The 23,818-nt window shown below is 40.7% G+C and overlaps 1 protein-coding gene across 2 annotated transcripts in view; it reads left to right on the top strand.

Moving 5' to 3' along the window:
- Positions 1-23,818, top strand: part of PRDM6 (PR/SET domain 6) — a 79,470-nt gene that overhangs the window by 3,320 nt on the left and 52,332 nt on the right. For both annotated transcript variants that reach the window (XM_063423301.1, XM_063423302.1), the window contains exon 3: positions 7,376-7,683. In XM_063423301.1, coding sequence (XP_063279371.1) covers positions 7,376-7,683 — 308 coding nt within the window. The remainder of the gene's footprint in view (positions 1-7,375; positions 7,684-23,818) is intronic.

Raw genomic sequence — 23,818 nt, 5'->3', positions numbered from 1 at the left:
CCGCAACCACAGCCCGTGCCGTGCCACGCACTCCAAGCGCTCGCACGACCGAGGGAACAAGCTGCAGGGCACCGGCCTGGTTGCCCCTGCTCGCTCCCCGAGTGCCGCCGGGGTCACGCTGGAGGTCCGTGGGCAGGCAGGATTTCCAGCCGCCTTGACTTCCACTCTCGCTCTCCGTTTCGCATCACTCGCTGCCCATCTGAGGGGAAGGAGGTGGCGGCTGTGGGTGAGGTGAGGAGCAGTCCACTTTAGTTTGAGCTGTACTTGCTTCCGTCTCCGGACAGCCCCACCGAGACCTCGGGACAGGGTGTTCTTCCCAGCCCGGCACAGACCCGCCGGGATTAATCCCCTCCCGGGAGCGGGAGCCTCGGGCTGCTCCTCGGCCCGGCCCAGCAGGCCTCCGTCTGCTTCTCGGGCCCTGATCCCAGTTGTACCTCCTTCATCAACCAAGAGAGCACCCCCTCTCCCCTACTCTCCCAAACACTACACCTCTCTCCTTTCTGAGCATCCCTTTCCTCTCCGGGGCACCCCGCCTGTCCCCGCTCCCCGGCAGATCCCACCCGCTCGACAGGGGCGCCGCCGAACTTCCCGTGTGTCCCGGCCGCTCTGCGGGGCCGCGGCGGCGGCCGGGCAGGCCGGGGGAGCCCGAGCGGCTGCGGGGCTGTCCCGAGCGGCTGCGGGGCTGTCCCGAGCGGCCGCCGAGGCTGTCCCGAGCGGCCGCCGAGGCTGTCCCGAGCGGCTGCGGGGCTGTCCCGAGCGGCCGCCGAGGCTGTTCCGAGCGGCCGCCGAGGCTGTCCCGAGCGGCTGCGGGGCTGTCCCGAGCGGCCGCCGAGGCTGTCCCGAGCGGCTGCGGGGCTGTCCCGAGCGGCCGCCGAGGCTGTCCCGAGCGGCTGCGGGGCTGTCCCGAGCGGCCGCCGAGGCTGTCCCGAGCGGCTGCGGGGCTGTCCCGAGCGGCCGCCGAGGCTGTCCCGAGCGGCCGCCGAGGCTGTCCCGAGCGACTGCGGGGCTGTCCCGGCCGCCTGCCACCCCGCCCGGCTCCGCTCCCCAGCGCCCGGCCCGGCGCCGGGCGGCCGCCGCGGGAAGATGGATGGGCGGCGGCTTCCCAGCAGACACACGCCTTGATCGTCAAATATCAATGCGTATGGCACGGTCTAGGGCGAGGGAGGGGGCGAGGGCCGCCTAGGAGCTGTGGGTTAAGCGTCTGTATGTAATTGTTTTAAATTGAAAAGGGGTTAGCTAGGGAAAAATAATAATAATAATAAAAAAGGCAATCAAGAGACAAAACCCCAATTAGAGCCCAGCAGTCTTTACTCCCAGGGAAGTAAAGGGAATTATGTTAAAGCCCCGATAATGTGGTAGACAGCTGGGGACCATTTGCTTCCCAGCCTCGAATGTGGAAGGACCAGGGTATTTCTGGGCGCTGGGGGAGGGGCGCTCAGGCGGCCAGGAGGAGATCTAGGGTGAGTCCGGGGACTGTGGCACTGGCTTGTTCCCTTGGAGGCTTGCTCCTAGCTTCCGCACTGAGACCTCTGAGACTCCTCCAGCTTCATCAGAAAGCACCAACCGGCCACTGTAATAAATACGCTGTGTAAAACTGAAGTGTCACGCGACCAAGCACTTTGCACGCCTTTTCCCATTCAATTTATGGGGAGACAGTGTGTATATATAACACGCTGTGAAGTGGATCGGTGTGGAAAATATTCGGACTTTTTTTTTTTTCTCTGGACTGCTGGTAACCTGTATGATTTAGCTATTTTACATCATTAGTTACCCAGCACCCTTAAACATAGCAGATAGCCATACATTAGATTGAGGTTAGAGAAGGTGGTGACTGTTTATTTAGGGTGATAAAATGGTCCATCAGCAGTAATCTCCATCGATATGTGCCACCAGGAGATGAAGGATGAGGGGACAAGCCACAATTAATTGCCCTATAGTTTTGTAGGAGAGAGTGGAGCCGGTGCGGACTGAACTTCGATCTCCTCTCCTAGCGCCTATTCATCATCTCTGCATTGTATATGGGGGTCTCTCAGGGGCAGAGGGTGGCAAGGTTTATCTACACACAATATTCTCCTACCCTTCTCATACCTGACACGGAAATTTAATTCATTCATACCTACAGTAGAAGGCAGGGAAAAATCAAACCCACCTCCCTCAACCCGCCCCCCACTCGTCTCTTAAAAATAACCCGAAAGCCTCTCTGCAGGCGGGGCCATGACCATGACTTCGGGGCGCCCAGGAGGGCTCTCGAACAACACCTTCCCCATAGGAGCCGGCGAGGGGTGTGCCTGCCGCCCGCCCGGAGCAGCGGACCCGGCGGCGGCTCCTGCGCTGGTGCTGCCGGAGGGCTCCGCTCGCCTCCGCTGCGCCGCGGGGGAACGGCGAGCGGCTGCCAGGGGGCTACAGCCCTGCCAGAGAGGGGCCGGCAGCCCGGGACCCCGCGACTGCAGCCGGTCAGAGGGCTGAGCTTGGTCCCGCCCTCTGCAAAGAATGTTTATAATAAATAGGTAAATAAATAGAGGAACAACCCAACAGGAAAGTGCACCTGTGTTTTGCCCCCCTGAAAGTCTGCCTCCAGTGAGGCAGTCTGTAAGAAACTACCAATAATTTGGTGAAAGGAGGTAGATAGCAGCTCATCGATGAGGAAGCAAGTACAAGGGAGGCTTCTCTTCCCTGGAAAGCTCCAGCCCTCAGGAAACGAAAGGGCACCGTCTCTTCCAGCCCTCCCTCCTGCTTAGCTGGGTACCCGGGCCCAGACAGGGATGCAGGGACAGCCGTAATGATTTATACTTGCAAGTGAGTAATACCATGTGAAATGATGGCCACTTACACTGGATACCTGCATGCTTGTGGTGAATTATGAAGCAGAGGGTCAGAGGCCACCCTTCTTTAATACCAGCAAACTGCAGGTATCCAGTCTAACTGCACCTTTGAAGCATATTATTGCCGAGGAAAAAATGTATTTCTTTCATTTATTGTTACAGCTGGTTTGCTGGTAAAAACACAGCATTAAACCCTAGTTTTCACTGACAAAAGATTTTTCCTTTCAGATTTGCCTTAAAGCATGCAATAGTAGTGTTACTTATGTTGGTGAATGTTTAAAATTACATTTTGGTGGCAATGATACTTTTTTTTGCTTAGGTTTAGTACTTTTGAATGTACTCACACGGAGTTATAATACTGGCATTACACTGCGTTCATTTTTCTGGAGGCATATAAACAGTAACATATTGCAGTCCTTCCATAAGAACCATGCCAAACTAGGAAATCCTTTAATTTTCTTTTTCTTGTGTCTTCCTTTCCTTAATCCTTCTTATCTATAGAATATGAAGGTATAAAGTAAGAAGCTGATCTCCTTCCAAAGTGTTTGGCTGTATCTGGGCCTGCAATGGAGCATTCCCACTGACTTTACCTTCTACATCTCTAGATTTTATCAGGACATACTCAGCTCTGCCTGCAGTCGTCCTTTATTTTTTCCATTTTCAGCAAGCCCTCCAATTTTCTCACATTTCTTGCTTCTTCCTGCCTTGATCTGGGGCTTGGCTGATGCTATTACAGACAGTGGAATTACCCATTTCGACTGTTCACGGTGAAGATCTGTAGTCACACACAGCTGTTCTCTGAGGCCAAAACTGGAGGAAGGACACAGTACACCTCTCCTTGTCACCCTGTGTGGCCGTCCTCTGGGAAGTTCACACCTGTACAAGCATCTCTTTCATGTGAGCTCCCCACACCAGTGTGGGTCATGATGGCCACCACACAGTTTGGAGACTCTGGTGATGTCAGTGGACCACAACACTCTCCCTCTCAAACCCCGGTTTCTTTTCCATGCCTTATTAAGCATGTTGGTGCAGTGTGTCACATTGTACTCTGCAGTATACACAAAGATAATGCTGTTGATCCTGCTGTGAGGCAGGATAGTGTGCAGGTCCTGGAGTTCTTGATTTTTTTTCCCCAATCTGATAGAAAGGAAATCCTTCCCTTGTCCTCTGAGGTGAAGGAATACACTGCTTACAGTGATGGTCTTTAAATAGATACTTCTAATGTATTAGAGCAAAGTTAGATACAGAAGAGGAAAAGATGCACAGTAGCTTTTTACTCCAGACATGGTAAAGTAGATCTAGGATGGCTTCCATTCCTTATAACATTTATGAGAATTTTTTAAAGTTTTATTTGTACGATTATATAACAACTCAAGTTAAATGTATAAAGCATGAAACTAAGAAGAATTTCAGTACTGCTTAGTATTAAAGACAGATTCCTCCCTTCTCATCAACAAGCCACTAGCCAACACAGTTTCAAAAGATGTTCCATTTTCCAGATTTTCAGCTTTGGCAGGACAAAGGGAAAGGAACACAGCAGGAGATCAGATACTGTGACTGCCAAGCATTAAGACATTACCACTGTTTTTGGATGGTGGAAAATAAATATCACCATGTGTGACTTTCTGTAAGGGTAAATGACAGTGACACAGGGTTTGCTTATACTCCTTGAAAATTTCTTAGTTTCTTTTTCTTGGAAATGTAGAAATAAAATGTTTAACCCACATTCATACACACATATTGTCAGGACGAAGTTAAGAAATTATTGTTCTAGGTACGTACTGAAATTTTTGTGCGTGAAAAGTTATGTATATCTGGTGGTCAGATGCAGGAACTTGACACTGAAATTGTCTGACTGGAGTCATGAAGATACTTTAGCATGTTTAATGTAAGTTTCTCCAGAGATACAGTTCCTCTAAGAAAGCCATTGAAATCCTCTAGTTGTGAGGAGGGTTATACATCTAGAAAAATATTAAAGCAACGCAAACAACTAGAATTCAAGGGCCTACCCTGTGTGCTAACTGACATCATGGTTAGACATCATTTCTTTAAGCTCTCAGATTTCCTGTGACATGTTTTCTTTCTAACTTGCATGGGTAGATGCCAGATTTCATGGAATCATAGAACAGTTTGTGTTGGAAAAGATCTGTGAAGTCATCAAGTCTGACTGTAGATCATAGAGTTCAGCCATAATCTGCTTAGAGTGTATTGCATGCCAGACTGTTTCAGATTGTGGGTTTGGGTTTTCGTTGTTTGGGTTTTTTCTTCCTTTTTCCTATTCAGGATCCTTTCCTAAGTGACCTGCAGTGCCAAACCTTAGTACTGCCTCTAACATCTTTGGATATGCCAAAACCACAGGGTTTCTTGATGACTGATTTTGAAGAGGAAAGGGAAGAAAAGATACTGTGATGATACCTCACTTTCCAAACTAGCTGTGGAAATAATAACAAAAAACCCCATAACTGCCCTCTCCTCCCCCATACCCCCCACTATATACCTGATGCCTTTTATTCATCCTGCCTCAGAATGGTCGTAGGAATATCTGCTGTGCAATAATCTTCCTTTAGGACTCGCCAGAAATATCTTCTCTGGGGTGTTGCAAATCCCGTCCTCCATCCATCTCTAACTGACGTGGCTGAGAGAGCAGAACCCCTCTGCAATTGTGGCTTAGCCCAACAGAAGTCGTTTGGCAGCAGGGATTATGCAGTTAAGACAGGGAGAAATTGTACCCTCCAGCAGAAGTCACAGTTTTACCGACGCAAGCCCGGCCCCACTAGGTGGCTTTGTCCTGCCATGCTCCTCTGCCCTGCCTGGACCTGTGAGGGATGGGTGTCTTGGGGCCAGTTTCACACGCAGCCCTTCTGCAGGGGCACTCTGCAGAGTAATGCACAGCTCGGGGCTTGTCTCCTTGCCTTCTGTACCCGATGCTGCGGGTAGGGAACTGGAACAGACGAGCACCGAGCACCGGTGGAGACCGCGTTTTCTGCAAGACCCAAAGGCATAATGTTCTTGAGGGAAACTAGCTTCCACGTGTAATTTAGTAATAATTTCTTGTTGCTGAATGCACCACTTTCTTTATAGTAAAATTTAAAAGAAGATAACAGGAAAGAGAGTTTATGTAGTGTGTCTAAAACTGGAGAATATGCATAAAAGCCATAATTTGAAGATGCGTATTTTATTGTCCTTTAGCAGCTTTTGCTGAAATGAGGGGAAGGTTTTCCTTTGAAGGATCTGTAGGCAAGAGCTCTACTTAATACATAGTACATCCACTTTGGAAAGAAGAACATCTGAGTCAGGGCCTCTGAGAATTGAAACTGTGGTTGCATGCAGTCTAGCAAGTCTAAATCTGTGGCATAGACCAAGAAACTCCCACTTCTGTCGTGAATGCTGTGCTCTGTTTTTATAAAGAGTGGTATATAAAATTATTAGGAGAAAGATGCAGGACTCGCTGCAAGAGTATTACACCATAATTACTGTTTTTTCCTTTGTACTTCTGGAAAAAATGCATATGAAAACCTTTATTGTGCAACAAAAATAAAATGTAAAGAATATGACAACCTATTTCAAGAGATTAATTGTTTTTTTAACTCAGCATATCTCCAGAGAAGTTAATTTCTTGAACATGAAACATTTTCCTGGAAGATGTACATTTGTGGCATGTGGAATAGTGTGCAGTGGAAACATTTAACCAAAATTTTCTTTGCACAGAAAAGTCATGGTAGGATCTTCCCAAAATAGAGACATATCATTCATTATTAACAACAGTTAAGGAAATTACCAGTTTCACAAATGGATCTTTTTCACAGGAGTTGCTCACAAACTCAGATATGCTGTTTTGGTTTGGTTTTTTTTGCCTAGCTTCAGCTACATGTAACAGGCAAAACCCCTTACATTCTCATTCAGTAAATAAAATTTCAAATGTGTTCTACGAATCACTAATATGTGCTGCATAATTTCAGTTTTAAGAATAGATTTGTCTTTAGGAAAGTAGATGTGCACGCAGGCTCCAATTTGTCATTCACATGGTTTATTTATTTTATTTTCCAAACAGACAGGCATGCACATACACATGTTAACATAAAAAAGCAGAGTGAATGTTCATTTAAAATAAGGATTAAATTAAATCTTGTTCCAATTAAGCCCTTGTGCTGAGCTGTGGTAAGGCAGTTGAGAGGGACTTGTAAGGCACAACGACTGTGTTTTAAAATGTCTCACTTAAACACTCTACTGAGCTATTTATATTAGTCAAAAAATTCATCTTTAAAAACATTGTTAAAGTAAATGAATCTTGGCAGGTTTGTGAATACACCAGGCTTGCAAATCGTCTGCAGGATTTCTGCTTAGCCTTTGGAATTTCTTATTTAGGGCTTTGGTGAGGTCTGGGAAACCAGCCTAAGCACCACACAGAAGGGCACGGTGTGTATGGGTACTGACTGTACTGCCATGAAATGACGGCACAAGAGCAGGGATCTGCATGGTATGTCCCATTGCAGTGGTGATGGTGGCGGCCAGCAGCCCCTTACTGACGGTGTTCCTCCCTCCTTGTCCCCCAGGATGTGACATGTGTGCTGACAACCGCAACGGAGAGTGCCCCATGCACGGGCCCCTGCACTCCCTGCGCCGGCTGGTGGGCACCAGCAGCGCCGCCGCCGCCGCCCCTCCACCCGAGATCCCGGAGTGGCTCCGGGACCTGCCCCGGGAAGTGTGTCTGTGCACCAGCACTGTGCCTGGCCTGGCCTATGGCATCTGTGCTGCACAGCGGATCCAGCAGGGCACCTGGATCGGGCCCTTCCAGGGAATCTTGCTCTTGCCGGAGAAGGTTCAAGCAGGTGCCATCAGGAACACTCAGCATCTCTGGGAAGTAAGTTATGTCTTTCCTTCCTTGTCAAATTTTATTTTTTTGAAGTAAGCATGGAGTGTGATTGTATGCAGGACTAGCACCAGGACTAGCCGTGAAAATAAGCAAACAAATCCACAAATCAAATAAACTGAGTGAGGAGATTTGAAAATGTAGCCAGTGCAAGCAAAAGCCTTGCTGTGATAAACGTAGCCAGAAAACCAGTGAACAGCACAGAGCTCCAATTGTTGTGCAGAAGAAGAGCTGACTGTTGCAGGTGCTGTAATGTGTAGGAGAGACTTGATAAGAGGAGTCTGAAGCTTTTACAACACCCAGCGCTTTCTATCTTTTGACCTGAGTTGCAAGAGCTGATGGAGCTCTCAGGTCAGAGCACCAGCTGTATCACAGTAGAGCAGCACATGTGGCTTGAGATGGAGTGCTGCACTGCTGCTGTGGGCCCCAGCCAGTCCAAGAAAGCTGCTGAAACAAGCCCAGGACCCTATTCCACAGCCTGAGCCTTTGCAGAGTGAAGGAGTTAGTGTTTGTTCAGTTTAGTTCAGCTCTGGTCCTGTACCTACCATGCGTTCTCCTAATGAGGTTCCCAGTACTTTTGTGTGAAACCCACTTTCAGATATCTCGAGGTTATTTTTTTTTTTTAGTATTTGTCACTGTCTTAGAGAGGGCAATAGTGATAACTTAGGGAAAACCTATAATCCCTGTGTGTCAGAAAGAGCTTACTCTCTTCCTAGTCTTTTGTCATTCGTTTCTTCTTTGATTTGTACTGGAAGGTGTAATTTTTTAGTTCTGCTTAGTCCTCTGTAGCTGCAATCTCTGCTTGCCTTGAAACTAACTGCAACGGTCAGTAGAAACACACCCATAGATCTGTGTATTTGCTCATCTAGACCAAATCCACATCTTCAGAACATAAGGAATCCATGGAGATGCGAGTGATTTTGCAGTCTTCAGTGTGGGTACAGTGAAAGTGAATGGATCTTTGAAAGATATTTGGGGGTGTAGAAGAGTAGGGGATCCTATCCTTTCCTAATTGTAAATAAACAATAAACAACACATCAGGGTCTTCGTCTCAAGGTATTTACCCCAAAAATGTCATTGTGGCAAGAAAGGGATTTTCACATTAAAAAAATCAGTGTTATGAGACACGCCTGAATGTGATCAGTAGAAGTGGTTGAATTGCAATGACTGGGAATTTTGCTGCTGCCTCCAGTGGAGATGGAATTTATCTTGTACAACAGATACTGATGATTTGGATTTAAATCTGATCCTACCAAAGCCCGGTGATTATAATTACAGTATTTTGGGATATGTTATCAATCAAATATTTCTTATGGAACACTTTATAATGATGTTGGAGGCTCTAATGGTTAAGAAGGGTATTGTGGTTTAAACTATTCTAATTAACAGAATATATAATAGTAAAATGAGATTACCGGATCCACATATCACATAAAATACTGAAATTTAGATAAAATAAATAAAGTCAGATAATTTTTCCATAAATATGTACATTATCAATTTAATTTTTAAATGAATTCGTTTTATGCACATAAAGTTGTAAATCTTGAGACTATATTTTTAAAGAAGCAAAAATTTTTAATCATATTTCACGTTAACATAAAAACTGTTTTGAAGCGATGACAGAAGATAGGGCTTTTTAAAAAAATTAAAAGCAAAACCTAAAAAAGATACTAAGAAAAAAATAAAAACCAGTATTATTGTCTGTACCAGATTCAGGCCATAAGTGGATATCAGCTGAGTTTTTGTGTGTGGGGTTACTCTTGTGCTCTTAACACACAACACAGATTTCCGGTTGGTTAGCAAAATGAATGCATGTATCTTAACTGAATTATCCTAAAAATAAGAATTCAATTTGATTTAACAATAACGTATTGCTGGGCAGCTCATGGTCTTGAATTATTTCTGTTAATGACAAAAACTATTACCAAAGAAACATATACTCTAAGCTCTAGCCAAAATTTTGCCATTTCTCATTTGCTTTGTCTTTCAATTGGGCATACTTTATCTATCAGAAAACCAGTGATTAATATAGAAAAATATATTAAAAGAAAGTAATCAGAGAGTGTGTGTGATTTTACAAAACCTGATCTGTGAAAATACATAAAAGTAAATGACAATATACATCTGAATAGTCTGTATTCATTTAGTCTACATGGTATAAATGTTTGGATTAAATCACTGTAAATGATAAAGGAATGTCTCATAATCTCTTTATAAAGTTCTGACTTTAGTCAATTCTCTTACACCAATATTTCCGAGACAGTTGAAAAAGTGTGTTTACAGATCAGCTGTTCAGCATTAGGTCTTGATGGACCTTATGGAGAGAATGTCAAGTTCTAAGTACCAAAAATTGCATTTTAATATTTTACCCTCAACACTGTAAAGTTGATCGGGGTTTTTTTTGAGTTTACAGTTCTTTGTGTACACCAGGAAAACAGAGGGGCTATTGTGAACACATTTAAGCATAGTTACTATTTTGGTTGCTTTTTTTTTACTTTGTTGTGGGAAACATCAGAAGCATTGCATTTGATGTATGGTTCAATGCTGTGGAAATATGCTTCAGCCTGTCTGCACAAGTGTTCCCACCATGCACTCAGTGTTTGCTTTGCATGTAATCCGCACAGCATAATGGACAACGAGGCAGAGTCAATTACATACCATTCCATTACCTCACAACAGGCCTTGACACCTATGGGTGTTCATGGGAAATTATGGAGTTCTCTCACAATCAGCCAAGATAATTTTTTATAACTTACAGAAAGATCAGTCTTTCAGAAAGCCAAAAATATTAATCATTTCAGTTGTAGCGCTTTTTTTTCCCCTTTGGCCCACTTCTACAACCAGAGTTTGCTTGTATTTTATAAAAATAAAATAAACTCTGATTTGTTTAAAACAAAAACAGGACTGGGTGTATTAAGTAAACACTCTCTTTGGTAATGCAGGCATTTATTCCAGCAGTGCTTGATAATGTTTCTGATCCCTTTTTTTTTATTATTATTATTTTGAAGTAGTGAGAATAATTCTTTTGTTATTGCAAAGAAACAGAGACTTTCTTAGCAATTAGGTCCTACTGATGAGAATGAGATAATTTTCCACTAATGTGTTTTCTAATAAAGAAGTGGAAAGGCACACTTCATTCCAACATATATGAAAACATTATCTCAATTATTAATGTGTCCTTACTCCCTGGAGATAAATTAATCTAGTTGCACATGGTTTTCCCTTTCTGTTTAACATCAAAATTTAATAAGAGTAGACTTAAGGAATGTATACGATATACACTTAAATTCTATTAGAATAAAACACTGAGGTTTAAAAGGTCATACATTTTAGTAGTCAAAATTTTTCAGGGTCCCAACTTTAAACTGTGAATTCTGGAGACAGCTAATTTTTAAATGGTCTTTTCCCCTAAAAGTGCAGTTCAGATGAAAAAACTTTTACTGACAGACATATCAAAGAATACAGTCTTATAGTTTCCTGTTCTTCACGTCCCTGATAAAGAGTTTCCAATCTGTTTTTTTTAATTTATCAGTGGTCAAATAGTTATTTTTTCTTGCAACAGCCTAAGAATGTCAAATACATTATTTCACTTCATTTCAACTTTACTTAATTGAAGTTTAGTATTTTTGGAACTAATGCTTTATCATATGCAACTTTTTTAAAGGGATGAGCAAAATTATATATGTATAAATATATACATACATGTCAGGGTGTTCATTAGTAAGTACATAATGCTAAACCTGTGTAACTGATTTTCCCCCTAAAAAATCCCTCTCTCCCCCTGCTTCCTTCTCCCTCCCGGCCACCCCCCTCCTCCCCAAATTAACTGGCACAAGAAAGTGTGCATATCATCTTAATAAAGCACCATATGGGTACTTATTTGCCTTCTTGTGCCTCAACTAAAGCAAAAGAAAACTTTGCCTTTGCCTTGCGCTGGACCAAGAACAGGCATTTTGCTGGGATGCTTGCTGGCCAGGGCCCATGCAGCAACACTGGATGTTTTTGAACGAATTAATATGTACAGAGAATCCTTACCCTTCAAATGAAGCACTCATTCCAGTTATAGTGATAGATTCATATTCAGACTCTCAAGGCTGCAGTTTTGGACTAAATTTGCTGTTACAGAAAAGCACTGGGGGATAGAATTATGTGCATGTTGTCGTTCTATTAAAGTGAAAATTATGTTTCTCAGCAATCTGTCATCTAGTATTCCAGACTCCTTGTCAACCCTGTTTCAAATTTGTCATGTTCATGAAATTCAAGTAATTTTTTCTTGAAAAACATCCTTAGTTACTTTACTATTGTATCTTAAGTTATTTAGAGTACCAGCTGGTGCCATTCTGTTATTTTCTTGTTTTGCCATTTCTGAGGATTTTGTGTGATGTTATGACTCTTGCATTTATTTTGCATTAAAAAGCCCAATAATTTTTATTTTTACATGTATTTTAAGTTCCCATGCAGTGGAAAAATATCACTAATGTTGTGGCGAGTAGCATGCTAAGATGTAAGCTCAGTAAAAAGACATTCAGCGTCACAGCTTCCTTATTTTATGTACCTTAAAAGAAAATTGTGCTAAGCAACTGCAAAGCAGCCCCTCTCTCACTAGTATTTCTGGATCACTTGCTAACACATTTCCCCAGATAACTTCTATAAGTTACAAACTCTTTTCTTAAGGTCCATAAAAAGTTATTGTGATCCTAAGTGTAGAAGGTATTTTATATTTAATAATTTTTGTTCTTAGAAAAACTAAACAAACTCCTGAAGCTTCTTTTAGAAAACCCATGACTTTTACAAGACTTTCTCATGCATTATCTTCGTGTATCTTCGTGTTTTTGGTATGTTCTTTCCATCTACATGATGTATGTTATTGTATGCCTAAGCACATGTGCTACAGAATAAATCTAATTTGTCATGGGGACAGATTCTCTTCCTATTGAACAAAGTGAAGCTTGGAATAAACTTTGGTGTTTGGAGTAGGATAGAGTCCCAGAATTTTAACAGTGTTACTGAAAACAAGAATTCCAAGGACTGCATGGAACATGCACGCGTCTGGACACATGCTATTCTCAGAAAAAAAAATATTTTCTAAATTGCTAGATCGTGCAGGGACTATCTGTTTTTCCATGGCACATAATCTCACCTTGGAGATTTCATTATGTAATATGCAAAAATATTGAAGTGGAACACAAATAAATATAAAAGCTCAATTTTGTCCTTATTTGACCACTACCTTTCTGTTTTGCTGACTAGGCACCAGTGTTATGGAAACATTTGACCTTTTAATTTAATTAATCATAAAAACAATTTCCACTGAGATGAGACAAGTTTGTAAGGCCTAAAATTGCAATTAGTTTGTGATACTATTAACAGGTAAAATATTTGGACTGAGTTTTGATTCAAAACTGGTAAATAAAGGTAGTACTTTGATGATCCATACAAGTATCCAAAATGTGTTGCCTGATGTCAATAATGTATTAGATATAGATTTGACTCAGTGAAACAGTGCTATGTGCTTTTCCAGGTGGTGGTGACACTCAGTATTCTGCAGAACTGCCTCAATCACCGCTCCACGCATTTTGGTCCTCCAGATTCCGTGGCACCAAATGTGCATGGACTTTAAAGCGCAGACTTTTAAGTAATCCCTTAACATAAAAGCTGGAAAATTCAGCCTAGGCTATACCTTCCCTCCATGCACTTGGCACCTTTTCCAGATAAGTTACAGAATTCCATTATCCGAATTGTTACACATGTGTGACAGAGGTTGACCTTTAGTCATGTCAATCCTTTTTGCGTAGGCCTCAGGCTCCAGCCTAATGGCTCAAAGCCTGATTTACTCACTGTAATAAGGGCAGGAGGTCGAGCAATTGTCAGCTTGCCTGCTCATACTCGTCTCGGAGCCTGGTTGAAGGCTGTTAACACAAAGCTTTTCAAAGTGAATTTACAACCACCACCACTGACATAGGCCAATCAGTACACCATAAATGTCAGGTTAGTGAGATTGAGCAGTAAGTAAAGCACTGCCAGCCCACTATTGGCTAAAATCAATTGCTTAAGGTTTAACTGAGAATAGCAATGTGTGTACAACTACGTCTGCAGAACCAGCTTGAGGGTGGAAAGCGAGTTGGAGGGTGGTTTAGGTAGAATTACGCAGCAGCCACAGCCGTGGCATCATGTCCTGCATTTGTTCTCTTTCCATTTGAAAAATGTCTGCTCTGACAGAATCCATGGCCAAAAAGTTGTTAGACAAAACTTAAGGTTAATCATAGAAATATGAGTATTCTGGTTTTTTACCTTTGGAAAGAAAGCATAAGGGGTAGAAGAGTGGGCTGTCTTACCTGGACAGGGATGCTAGGAATGTTTTCAGTGTCTTATTTCAGTAATTCTTAACTACGTTTAGTCCTCAGTTCCCAGAAGGTTTTTTTTATAAGGAAACTGTGGGTTTTCTTGCCATTGGCTTGTAACTGGAAACTATCACAGGTTTCACTAATGAGTGATTATGTACCTGATGGTCTGAATATCCATGAGATGTAGTTACCCGGAAGACTGAATGTTTTTATCATTTTGTGTAGTGACAGCTTGGACAACAATTCATTTGGCTTTGAAAGCATCAGCATTAAAATGTAGAAATCCATTAAAATGCTGTATGCCAGGATTTATAAATTAGGCAATTTCCTTGATTATTGCAATCATTTACAAAATTGATTGTCCCAGTGTGGTATAGGCAGATTTCAGCAATGATCACTGACAACAGGCACATCCTCTAATACCTATACTCATTGTTCTTTAAAAGAAAGCCACTCTACTGTGAGGTTATTCTCCATCTCAAGGTCAATTATGCATTGAGAAAGTCTACTAATGTAGAAGATCACACATCTTTAAAGTAGAACCACATCAGCTATTTATAGCCTGTAATGATAGCCAGGACCCTTATTTTTCCTTCTGTTTGTAATTTGTTTGTTGACAGCCAAGGCATTCACTTGAATCTGTAGTACATATACTTTTTGTGATCTGTTATTGAAAGGTAAATAATTTTGGCAAATTGCAGCTGTAAATATTTATTTGATTGAAGATTTAAAAGTCAATAGTGTGTTTTATTTGTTGCATCTTAAAGTTCTAATTAACCAATAGATACAGAGTACAGTTGCTTGATTTTGGTCAATTATTTCTGCAAGGCACAATCAAGAAATGATGTCACAAAGCAAATGTGCTCTAGAAGTTTTCCTATATTAAAATAAGTACAATAAAGCCACAAAATGCTAGCCACCAACCACAAAATCACACTGCTTTCTACTTGCATGGAAAAAAGTAATGTGCATGGTAAAAACCTTAAAAGGCAGGTAACTTCTGGAGATTCTTTTTGCAAACTGGACACGAGGCCCAGTTGTGGCTGGTGAAAATCTATTTTGTGTCATATACATATCAGGAGTTTCCAAGACTGATGTCCTACAGTTGTTAATCGGTCCTTGCCTAGACAAGATAGCCATTGATGTCACTAGGAGCTTTGATTTAACGAGGTCTTCAGGCATGACTGAATAACACAGTACTAGCGCAATCACAATTCTTAAATCTCTTTTTCTTCAAAGATAGGTTAGTAGCTCTTTCAGACTGGCAGAAACACCTGCATATTTTCTGTTGCTGTCTATACAGCAACAATATTGCGGTAAATGTAAAGGGACCTTTGTATAAATATGTTCTTTAGACATAAAGACAATATTTTGCTGTGAAGAAAGGGAGGTTTGCACTGCCAGTGGCTGTGTAGTAGTGCACTGTGTTTGGTTAGATGAATATTAGAATCAAAGAAAAACCCTTTTTTCTGTATCTTGCAAAAAAATGTGTAGCTCATAAATTTGTTGTTTGTACTAAACTGCATGTTACTTGCCAGAATTTAGCAAGATGTACATAAACAATTCTGTATTTTAGCAGTAATTCAGCCTAATACTTTCTGTGTGGAGATCTACTCCTGTATAAGAAAGCAAATTTATTGACCTGAGGGTATTTTTAAAAGATGTTTTGATTTCACGTGTGGAACTGCAAAGTAGAGAAAAGTTATCATGACTAGCAGTTCCTGTGAAATAGAGGCTATAAGAAGGCTCTGTTCTTCATGTTGTTTACCTGTAACTGGGCACTGGGCACTGGATTTGCAAATAGAGTAATAATCAGTATTAAAGTCCTGAACTAGTAATCCTATATTAAGTGAAGTGTCATCTAAAACACTTACGAAGTAAGTAAATCTAAAGTTCACTGTTTTGTTCACCTAAACTAATCTGGTTTGGTAAAGGTGACTTTTTTGTCTTTTAAAACATTTTATATTTACTTTTTGTCTGCTGCCATGTCAGCATTCACTGTGGAAAGCAAGGTATTGGTTTTTATCAATCTGTGAAAGGAATTTTATAGCAGTATGGATTGGTGACTGGCATTATATTTAGACCATTTTGGAAAAAGAGCTCACCATTTAAGTAAAAACGTTTTTTTAAAAAGTATTCTCTTTTCTAGATTTGGTTTTTATTTTCTCTGTTTCTCTGTTTCTCTGTTTCTCTGTTTCTCTGTTTCTCTGTTTCTCTTTCTCTTTCAGTTCCTATTCCTATTCCTATTCCTATTCCTATTCCTATTCCTATTCCTATTCCTATTCCTATTCCTATTCCTATTCCTATTCCTATTCCTATTCCTATTCCTATTCCTATTCCTATTCCTATTCCTATTCCTATTCCTATTCCTATTCCTATTCCTATTCCTGTTCCTGTTCCTGTTCCTGTTCCTGTTCCTGTTCCTGTTCCTGTTCCTGTTCCTGTTCCTATTCCTATTCCTATTCCTATTCCTATTCCTGTTCCTGTTCCTGTTCCTGTTCCTGTTCCTGTTCCTGTTCCTGTTCCTGTTCCTGTTCCTTTCTGTATTAAGCTGTCTTGAATGCTCTCCCCATTTTCACTGCTCCAGTAAAAGGAGATGAAAGACATGCCCAATCACTTTGACAAAAATGAAGAGAACTCAGATTGGTTTGTGTTTTTTTGTATAATCAGTTTATAATAAAGCACATTTTAATTTCCATTTGGAGAGGTGAAGAGAGAGTTGTAGATTTTAGCCTGGGTTTGTGTTAATTCATTTTATTGTGACCAGCAATGTTTCAGTGACAGTTGCAATAACAAAGTGACATATTTCTGCCACTAAAAAAAAATTATTTGCCTTTCAAAGCAAACATTATGAGATTTGACTTTTGATGAAAAAAACATAAACCCTTAAAAAAAAAGAAAAAAAGATTCTCATCCATGACTTAGGGCCATTGGCCATCTCAGAGGAGGAAGACTGCTAGGATTCCTAGATGGCATACGTTTGGAAAGTTCAGGAAGAAACACTAACATTTAATGAACAAAACTATGTTTCTTTTTAACTGATGGAAAAATATTATCACAACACTTACACAAAACTAATAGGCTCCCAAAAAAAAGGTTGATTTCAAAAAAGGTGTGGTCTTCATCCAAAAGTGTAAATTGCGGGTTAGTTTTGACAAAGTCCAACAGAAGTGCACAAACAATTATGCAGACTTAGAAATTTCACTTGCAGCTGTTGTAACACTTTGGGGCAATTACTGAAGTGTACCAAGCTGGGACCTCAGCTGTGTTTTCAGCAGTGTTCTTTTTTCCATGGACCCAGGCCTGTGTATTGTTAGACATCATGCCCTGGTTCTGGCATTTTCCTTTCTGATAAATGCAAGGTCTTCTTTCTGTGTGGGGACCAAAGCTTTACACCCAGCTGAATCTCTTCTGTTGTTCATGGACACACACCGTAAAGTTTAATTTGCTACATATCTTTAAGAGTTTAGAAAGGTCAGTTTCTGATAAAATTTTATCAAAAAGATAAGCAAAATTAAAATGAATGTTGGCATTTCCTTAGACCACACATTAATCATGAAAATGTATAGGAAAAAACGGGTACCAAATAGATGACCAAATCTTTGCATCAGTGTTGCCTCATCTGAATTCCATTCTCTATTCTGAGCAGGATCACATTCAAGGTACTTGGAATGAAAGGTTGTATTTTAGGAACATTAGCCTGTCTGCTTGTTTCTTGTGGATGGTGCTAATATGCCCCCAGTCTAGGGGGTTGGTGAGTTTGAGCAGTCAGGACTTCAGCAGCAACCCCTCAGCCTGGGCTCAGGGGTGTCTGTAGCCCGCCCCATGGCAGAGCCTGCATTAGAGTAGGTTATATATCTGAGCCTGGGTGGGCTCAGGCTGTAAGTCTGGCTGAGTAGCTCTGCGACCTTGGGGTCTGCCATTCCCAACAAAAGATGGCTGAAGGTCAGACTGAGGTCTGTAGCCTCCCTTTCCTCTAAAGACCGTGTTTGTCTGTCTCTTTTCTTAACCTTTATGAGTTTTTGTTTATTCAATAAGATGTTAATTTTCATGCCCAAATTACACGAAAGTGACATCACCCAGTGGCAGTAGCATTGCAGCTGTTTTACCTTGTTGTCTAAAACTGATTTTTCTTTTACTTTTGAAAGGCTAATTTGTGTGCCATTTTATAGTTTGCTACCAAGCCAAATCAGATGGTGTCTCATTCAAAGATATAGTAATTGCATTTTTTGATCACTTTGAAGAATTTGGTAGAGTCTTACTCTCCTTAATCTCTCATTCTTAATTTATATTTTTTCCAAGTTATTACTTATCTCTTCTGAAATCTCAGAGGTCCATGTATTTTACTTTACACTAGTCATTTACACCCTGTGGCCTGCACGTCGCAGTGGCTGTATTTATGATCAGAAATAGTTAGCAACGCCTCTCAGGAGGCTATCAATCACAACTGGAAATCACAGGGATAGCCACTGAAGGAGTTTGCACAGTGCCCTCCCTCTCTGAAGCTGAGCAAAACACTGCTCCTGTCATGTGCCCAGCCACTGTTTGGCAGGCAGGTTAGGAGAAATGCTCCTCTCTCCTCCACCTCTGGCTTTCATTCGTCTGTTTTAAGGGATGAGAGACATCAAGAATATAGCATTGCTGCTGCATCTGCAGAGAAAACAGCTGGCTACAGTGATAGTTAAGACAAGGCAATTTATTGTCTTGGCAATAATTTATGATTATAGTAGACATATAGACACAACTTAGTGTCTATATGGACCACCAGTGTGTCAGTTTTACTAATTTTTAACTTTTCTTACTTTTGTTTTATTATTTTCTATTTTTAAAGTTTTTATTATATTCTTATTTATTTTATTATTTGTTATTGTAAAAATCTGATGTAAAAATTAGTCTTGTGATTTTTGTGCAAAAGGATATGCTTTTATTTTAGGGCTTCCTACAAAGGGAATGAACATCTTGATATTTTCCTTCTGTAGGGACAGTGATTTGATTTATTTGAAGAATTAACCCTAAGCTTGCTGTTGAGAGCATCCATTCTAGCTGTCATCTGACATTAAATGGGGAAAAAAAAATTCTCTTTCAAAAGCAGAATTGGTCTGGATGTACATTAATATTTCTACAATTAATTCCATTGTTTTATTAAAATAATGTTACGGCCATTCATTGCAACTTGATATTAAGTTATCTGGTAAATATCTAATAGGATTAATGTTCAGAAATTTTTGTATAAGAAAGGCTTTGTAGTTCAGCATCCAAGGATCAGATTGCCACAGACTGAAATGCTGACTGAATTCCTCCCTCCTTCACAACATTTGAAAGTCTCAATGTAAAAACCAGAGAGCTAGACACCCTTTTCTCAGCAAATTCAAGTACCTATATAGGCTGAAAAAGCAGACCTTTAGATCACAGGAAAAATTGGGACAACAGAGAGATGCAGGCTGCTAAAATAATGTGTTTGAAGAAGATGAAGAACAGGACTGCAAGGCAGTGTAATACCAATGAATTTGGAGAAAGAACCAGGGCTTTCTCTGACTATGAGTGTTGTAGAAGATTACTGCTATTCTTCGTCTTTGTTCTCAAAGATTACAGGAAATTTTAGCACTCTCGCAAACCAGGCTAGACTTGTCTCATGAGCATTGCACCACTGATTTACTGCTCAGTTTTTTGTGCTGGTGCTGTCTGATGACAAGTCATGGATATCCCACAGAAAGTCATGGGCAAAACATTAAAAAAATGTAGCATTCAGAATCAGTAATTTTCCTGCACGTGTTCTGCTTTGGATTTTCCCCACTCTTTTGCTGATGAATTTAAATATTTCATCTAGGTCAAACTTTCAAAACTTGAAAGTACCTTAAAAGATAGCCTCATGTACAGACTTGAGCATGCAAGGTTTTCTTAAAGATCTTTTAGTGTCCTCAGCACTGTAGGAAACCTGGTATCACCAAGGGTGGACCATGGGCAGGGACACCTGGGCATCCGCTTTCTGTCTCTGGTCTAAGCTGACCAGACAGAAGCTTGCTGTGGAGTGTAAGCCATGTGGGCATGTCTCTGCTGGTACAGTGCCATGCCCAAGGGTGCAAAACCTTGCAAGAGTAATTGTCTTATGGGCTAAATCCCAGACAGCATTACGAGTAGAGGGAACTGGATCTCCATGCCTTCCGACATGACTCTTCTCTGTTTCTGTTGGGAAAAAAAAAAGTGACTATTTGACCAACACCTTAGTAGACTTTCTGAAAACTGAGAGATATAACTGCAGGTGATTTATCCTACCTCTAACACTGACTGGGCTACTCAGTGGGACTAAGTTAATCAAGAGCAAATGATGCAACTGCAAAAGCCAGAAGACGTTTTATGTTATGTGTTTTATATTAAGGCAGTTCTTCGCATACACACAGGCCAAATCAGTTCTAACATTTGCTCAAACTTTTGCTCACAAATCTTACAGGTAAAAGTAGAATGGTTTCATATGAAGGTCTTGGCAACTCCAAGTAAACTTCAATATTTAAATCAAAATAAACCAAACTAAAAATCAGTTGCTGTGCAACCAATTGGATTAGAAGACTCTTCTCTTGAGTGTAGGACAATTATAAATACTACGATTGGATGTTTAAGCTCATATCACAACATGGCTGCAAAGTTCTGTGTTTTCATTTATTCCTTTCAGCTTTGTTAGGAGCTGGTGGTGTTGAGGAGCTCACAGAAATTATGAAGTGGTTTCCAGAATCAAGACTTCTGAGCTTTGTCCTGCTGTCAGACTGCAGGATTTTTTAGGCAGTTTCATTCTGTTTCATGGTTGCTTGTACTTTGTAGTTAGTAAAAAGGCTCCAATGTTACTTTCCATTCAAGCAAAACAAAAAATGCTAGGAGCTTCAAAGAGAGAAAAATATTTAAAATTCATACATGAGTCTCTTTAATTTTTCATCCTGGAGGAGTCTGTTGGAAAGGCACCAGGGGCCAAGGAGAGAGAAGATGGCTTTCTGCTTGAGCATAGGAATTTGTGTTTGAGTGGCCCATGAACATTACAGCATTTAACTCTCTAGCAAAGAGTCATGGTAGCTATAAATTGTATCATATGACTAGTATCATATGATTGAAATGTCTTTGAAAAGTTATCTTGTGTCTAGAGACCACAACTAGAGTACTGTGGTAAAATGGTACAAGGTGGCTGTGGAGGTGATCAGCTTCTGGAAAAAAAAGCCTTTAAATATAGTTCTTAAATATAGTGGAGCATGATGTATTGCCTTCATTATGGAAGAGGTTAAAGTTGATTTGACTTCTTGGTTTAGACACTTACATATGTAAAAGAAAATCCAACGTGGCAGGAGGGATTTTCTATTTAATGGATGAGAAATGATAAACCAAATACCACGGTTAGAAGCTGAAGCTAGACAAAATGTATCTCAAAAGAGGAAGGTAAATATGTTTAGCAGTAAAACATAAGAATATCTTCCTAAAAGTGTCTGGCACCTTTGACTTTTAAAAATTCATTAGATGTGTCATCTTTGGATTCAACAATCTCAGCCTTTGCCTTCATGACCTGAGAAACTCCAAAACCTTTACCTCCCAGGCTGCACACAAGGAGAGCAAGACTGTCTACATCTTCCTTCTAGCACTTTGCATAGTGCATCTTCACTGGGGTGTTTTTCTGGGAGACAGAGAATTGCTGCAGGGCCTTGGATCAGGGGCAGTGCTGTGAAGTGTTAGTCTTTCATTTCACAGCCAGCACATTTGTGCCCTAGGCTGACTGCCACTGTCCTTGCACACATGTCAGGATCTCTACAGCTTCAGGAATGCTGGTCCTGGTTTTCTCTAGGTCTCAGGGCATTAACTCCCTTAACAATTCCCTGGAATTATAGGGCACTAGATACCAATGTTGCTCAGTCCTCAAGCACATACTGGCCCTCTCCCTTATTTTCTGTGTCTTTTCCTGTACAGAAGTTAATGGCCCATGAAGTATAGTCTGGAGCAGATGATCTAAAAGTCCCTTCTAACTTTGAAATTCATAAAGCTATGAAGCCAACCAAGAAAAGTTACTGTGTCTGTATAAACCTTATCAAAACTGAGTTCTGGTCATTCTCCAAAGAAAGAGTTTCTGTGCTTATAAATTACTCTCAGCCTTCTTTTATGACAGAGTGCAGCACATCAGAGGAACTGTCTGATAAAGATGGGGAGAGAGGAGAGGGATTATTATAAAAGCTGTCCCTGTGGCTCTGCCTGGAAGTCTGCATAGGCCTCTTTTACATGAAGTGGCTTATACAGACTGCAGCTTAACCCAGATTTCCAGAGAAATAATAATGTGGAAGAAATAGCAACAGTAGCTCTGCGTTTTCTTGCAATGATCCTATTGCAAGAATGCTGAATGGACATGTAACCACACACTGCAACCCCCACAGCTGTCACTTTAGCAAACCTTTTGATGAATTGGATCTTGATATTTACAGAATCTATTAAAATACAGCCCATCATGTGTTTGTTTATATGTTGACAAGATGATGTACACCCTCCAGGTCAAGGGTGATGTGAACTGTTTTGGTGTTCTTGTCAAAGCAGCTAAAAAAAGAGCATTTAAATAATTTTTGTAGAATAATTGTCTAAGAATGTAAAAGCAACATAAGAAATTCTTACTTTGAAAAAAAAATCTCTACTGATCTGACACAAAAATCTGAACTTGTTATCAATCAAAAAGGCTTTCCTACTTCTTCCCTAATATGTTAGAAAATCGGCAGCTCAGATAGAAAAACAAATTACAAAATTAAACAGAAAGGCATTGATTTAACTACTTGGGTGGGTGTCCAGTCCCACACAAAACTTCTTTTGGGCTTGTCACTTATTAAATATATTTTTTAACTAATAAATCTATGCAGCATATTATTTTACTATAAATATTCTAAGTTAGAATTAACTTTATAAATTAATCTTTATTTCTTTGAACATCATTCATACATGTTTGATTTTTCCTTGCAGTTACAAAGAAAAAGTACTGTCTGAAATTCAATCATTTTGGTCGAGTACTTCTCGCAGATATACCTTGCAATTCCAAATATGGCTGTATCGAGGGTGTTACTTGTGTGAAATTAAACCCCAAACTCATATGCTGAAGGATTTCAGAGCATTCTCTCAACTTCCTGCATTGTTATTACATTTTATTCTCATAAAATGGGCAGAGAACTAAACCAATTTACTGTAGATAAATCTCTTTCCCTCTCACATTTTTAATGCTTGCTTTTTTCAGCACCTTTGAGCCACCTGCCTGATAAATATATAAATCAAAAAATCTACCTTATAGTAATTTTGGTGCCATAGAGGAAATCATGGAAGAGGGCAGATAAAGAGGATGAATTTCAAGGCAACAAAAAAACCTTTTTTTCTTGGGTTTGTTACATGCAAGTTGACAGATTGTTGAGGTATTCAAATGCTTCTCTGTTTTAGAATGGAATATTGAAATCTATATATCTATATATATACCTATATTGGGAATGCAGAGTGGAGTTGGGATGAAAAACCTGAGAAAGAAGACAGTGTGAAGGTGAAAAATAAAGAATAGGTGGATAAAGGGAGGGGCAGGGAAGGAATGTAGAAATGGATCCAGGCAGTGTGAGAAAGGAGGGATCAGCAGTGTTGCAGATGAGAAACATGAAGTGACAGATGGACATGAGCTGTCCTGAGATATTGTGCTGAAGAAGTTGTAGTGTTTGGTCCTCCTGTTCCCCTTGAGAAGAGGGACCTGAGAACAGCTCAGGATATCTTAAGATTTCCTCTTCCTAAAGGCAACAGAC

This window comes from Prinia subflava, chromosome Z (genome assembly GCF_021018805.1).
Source record: "Prinia subflava isolate CZ2003 ecotype Zambia chromosome Z, Cam_Psub_1.2, whole genome shotgun sequence".
Taxonomy (NCBI): Eukaryota; Metazoa; Chordata; class Aves; order Passeriformes; family Cisticolidae; genus Prinia; species Prinia subflava.
Note: the sequence above shows the minus strand (reverse complement) of the source record. Positions and strands in the feature narration are given on the sequence as shown.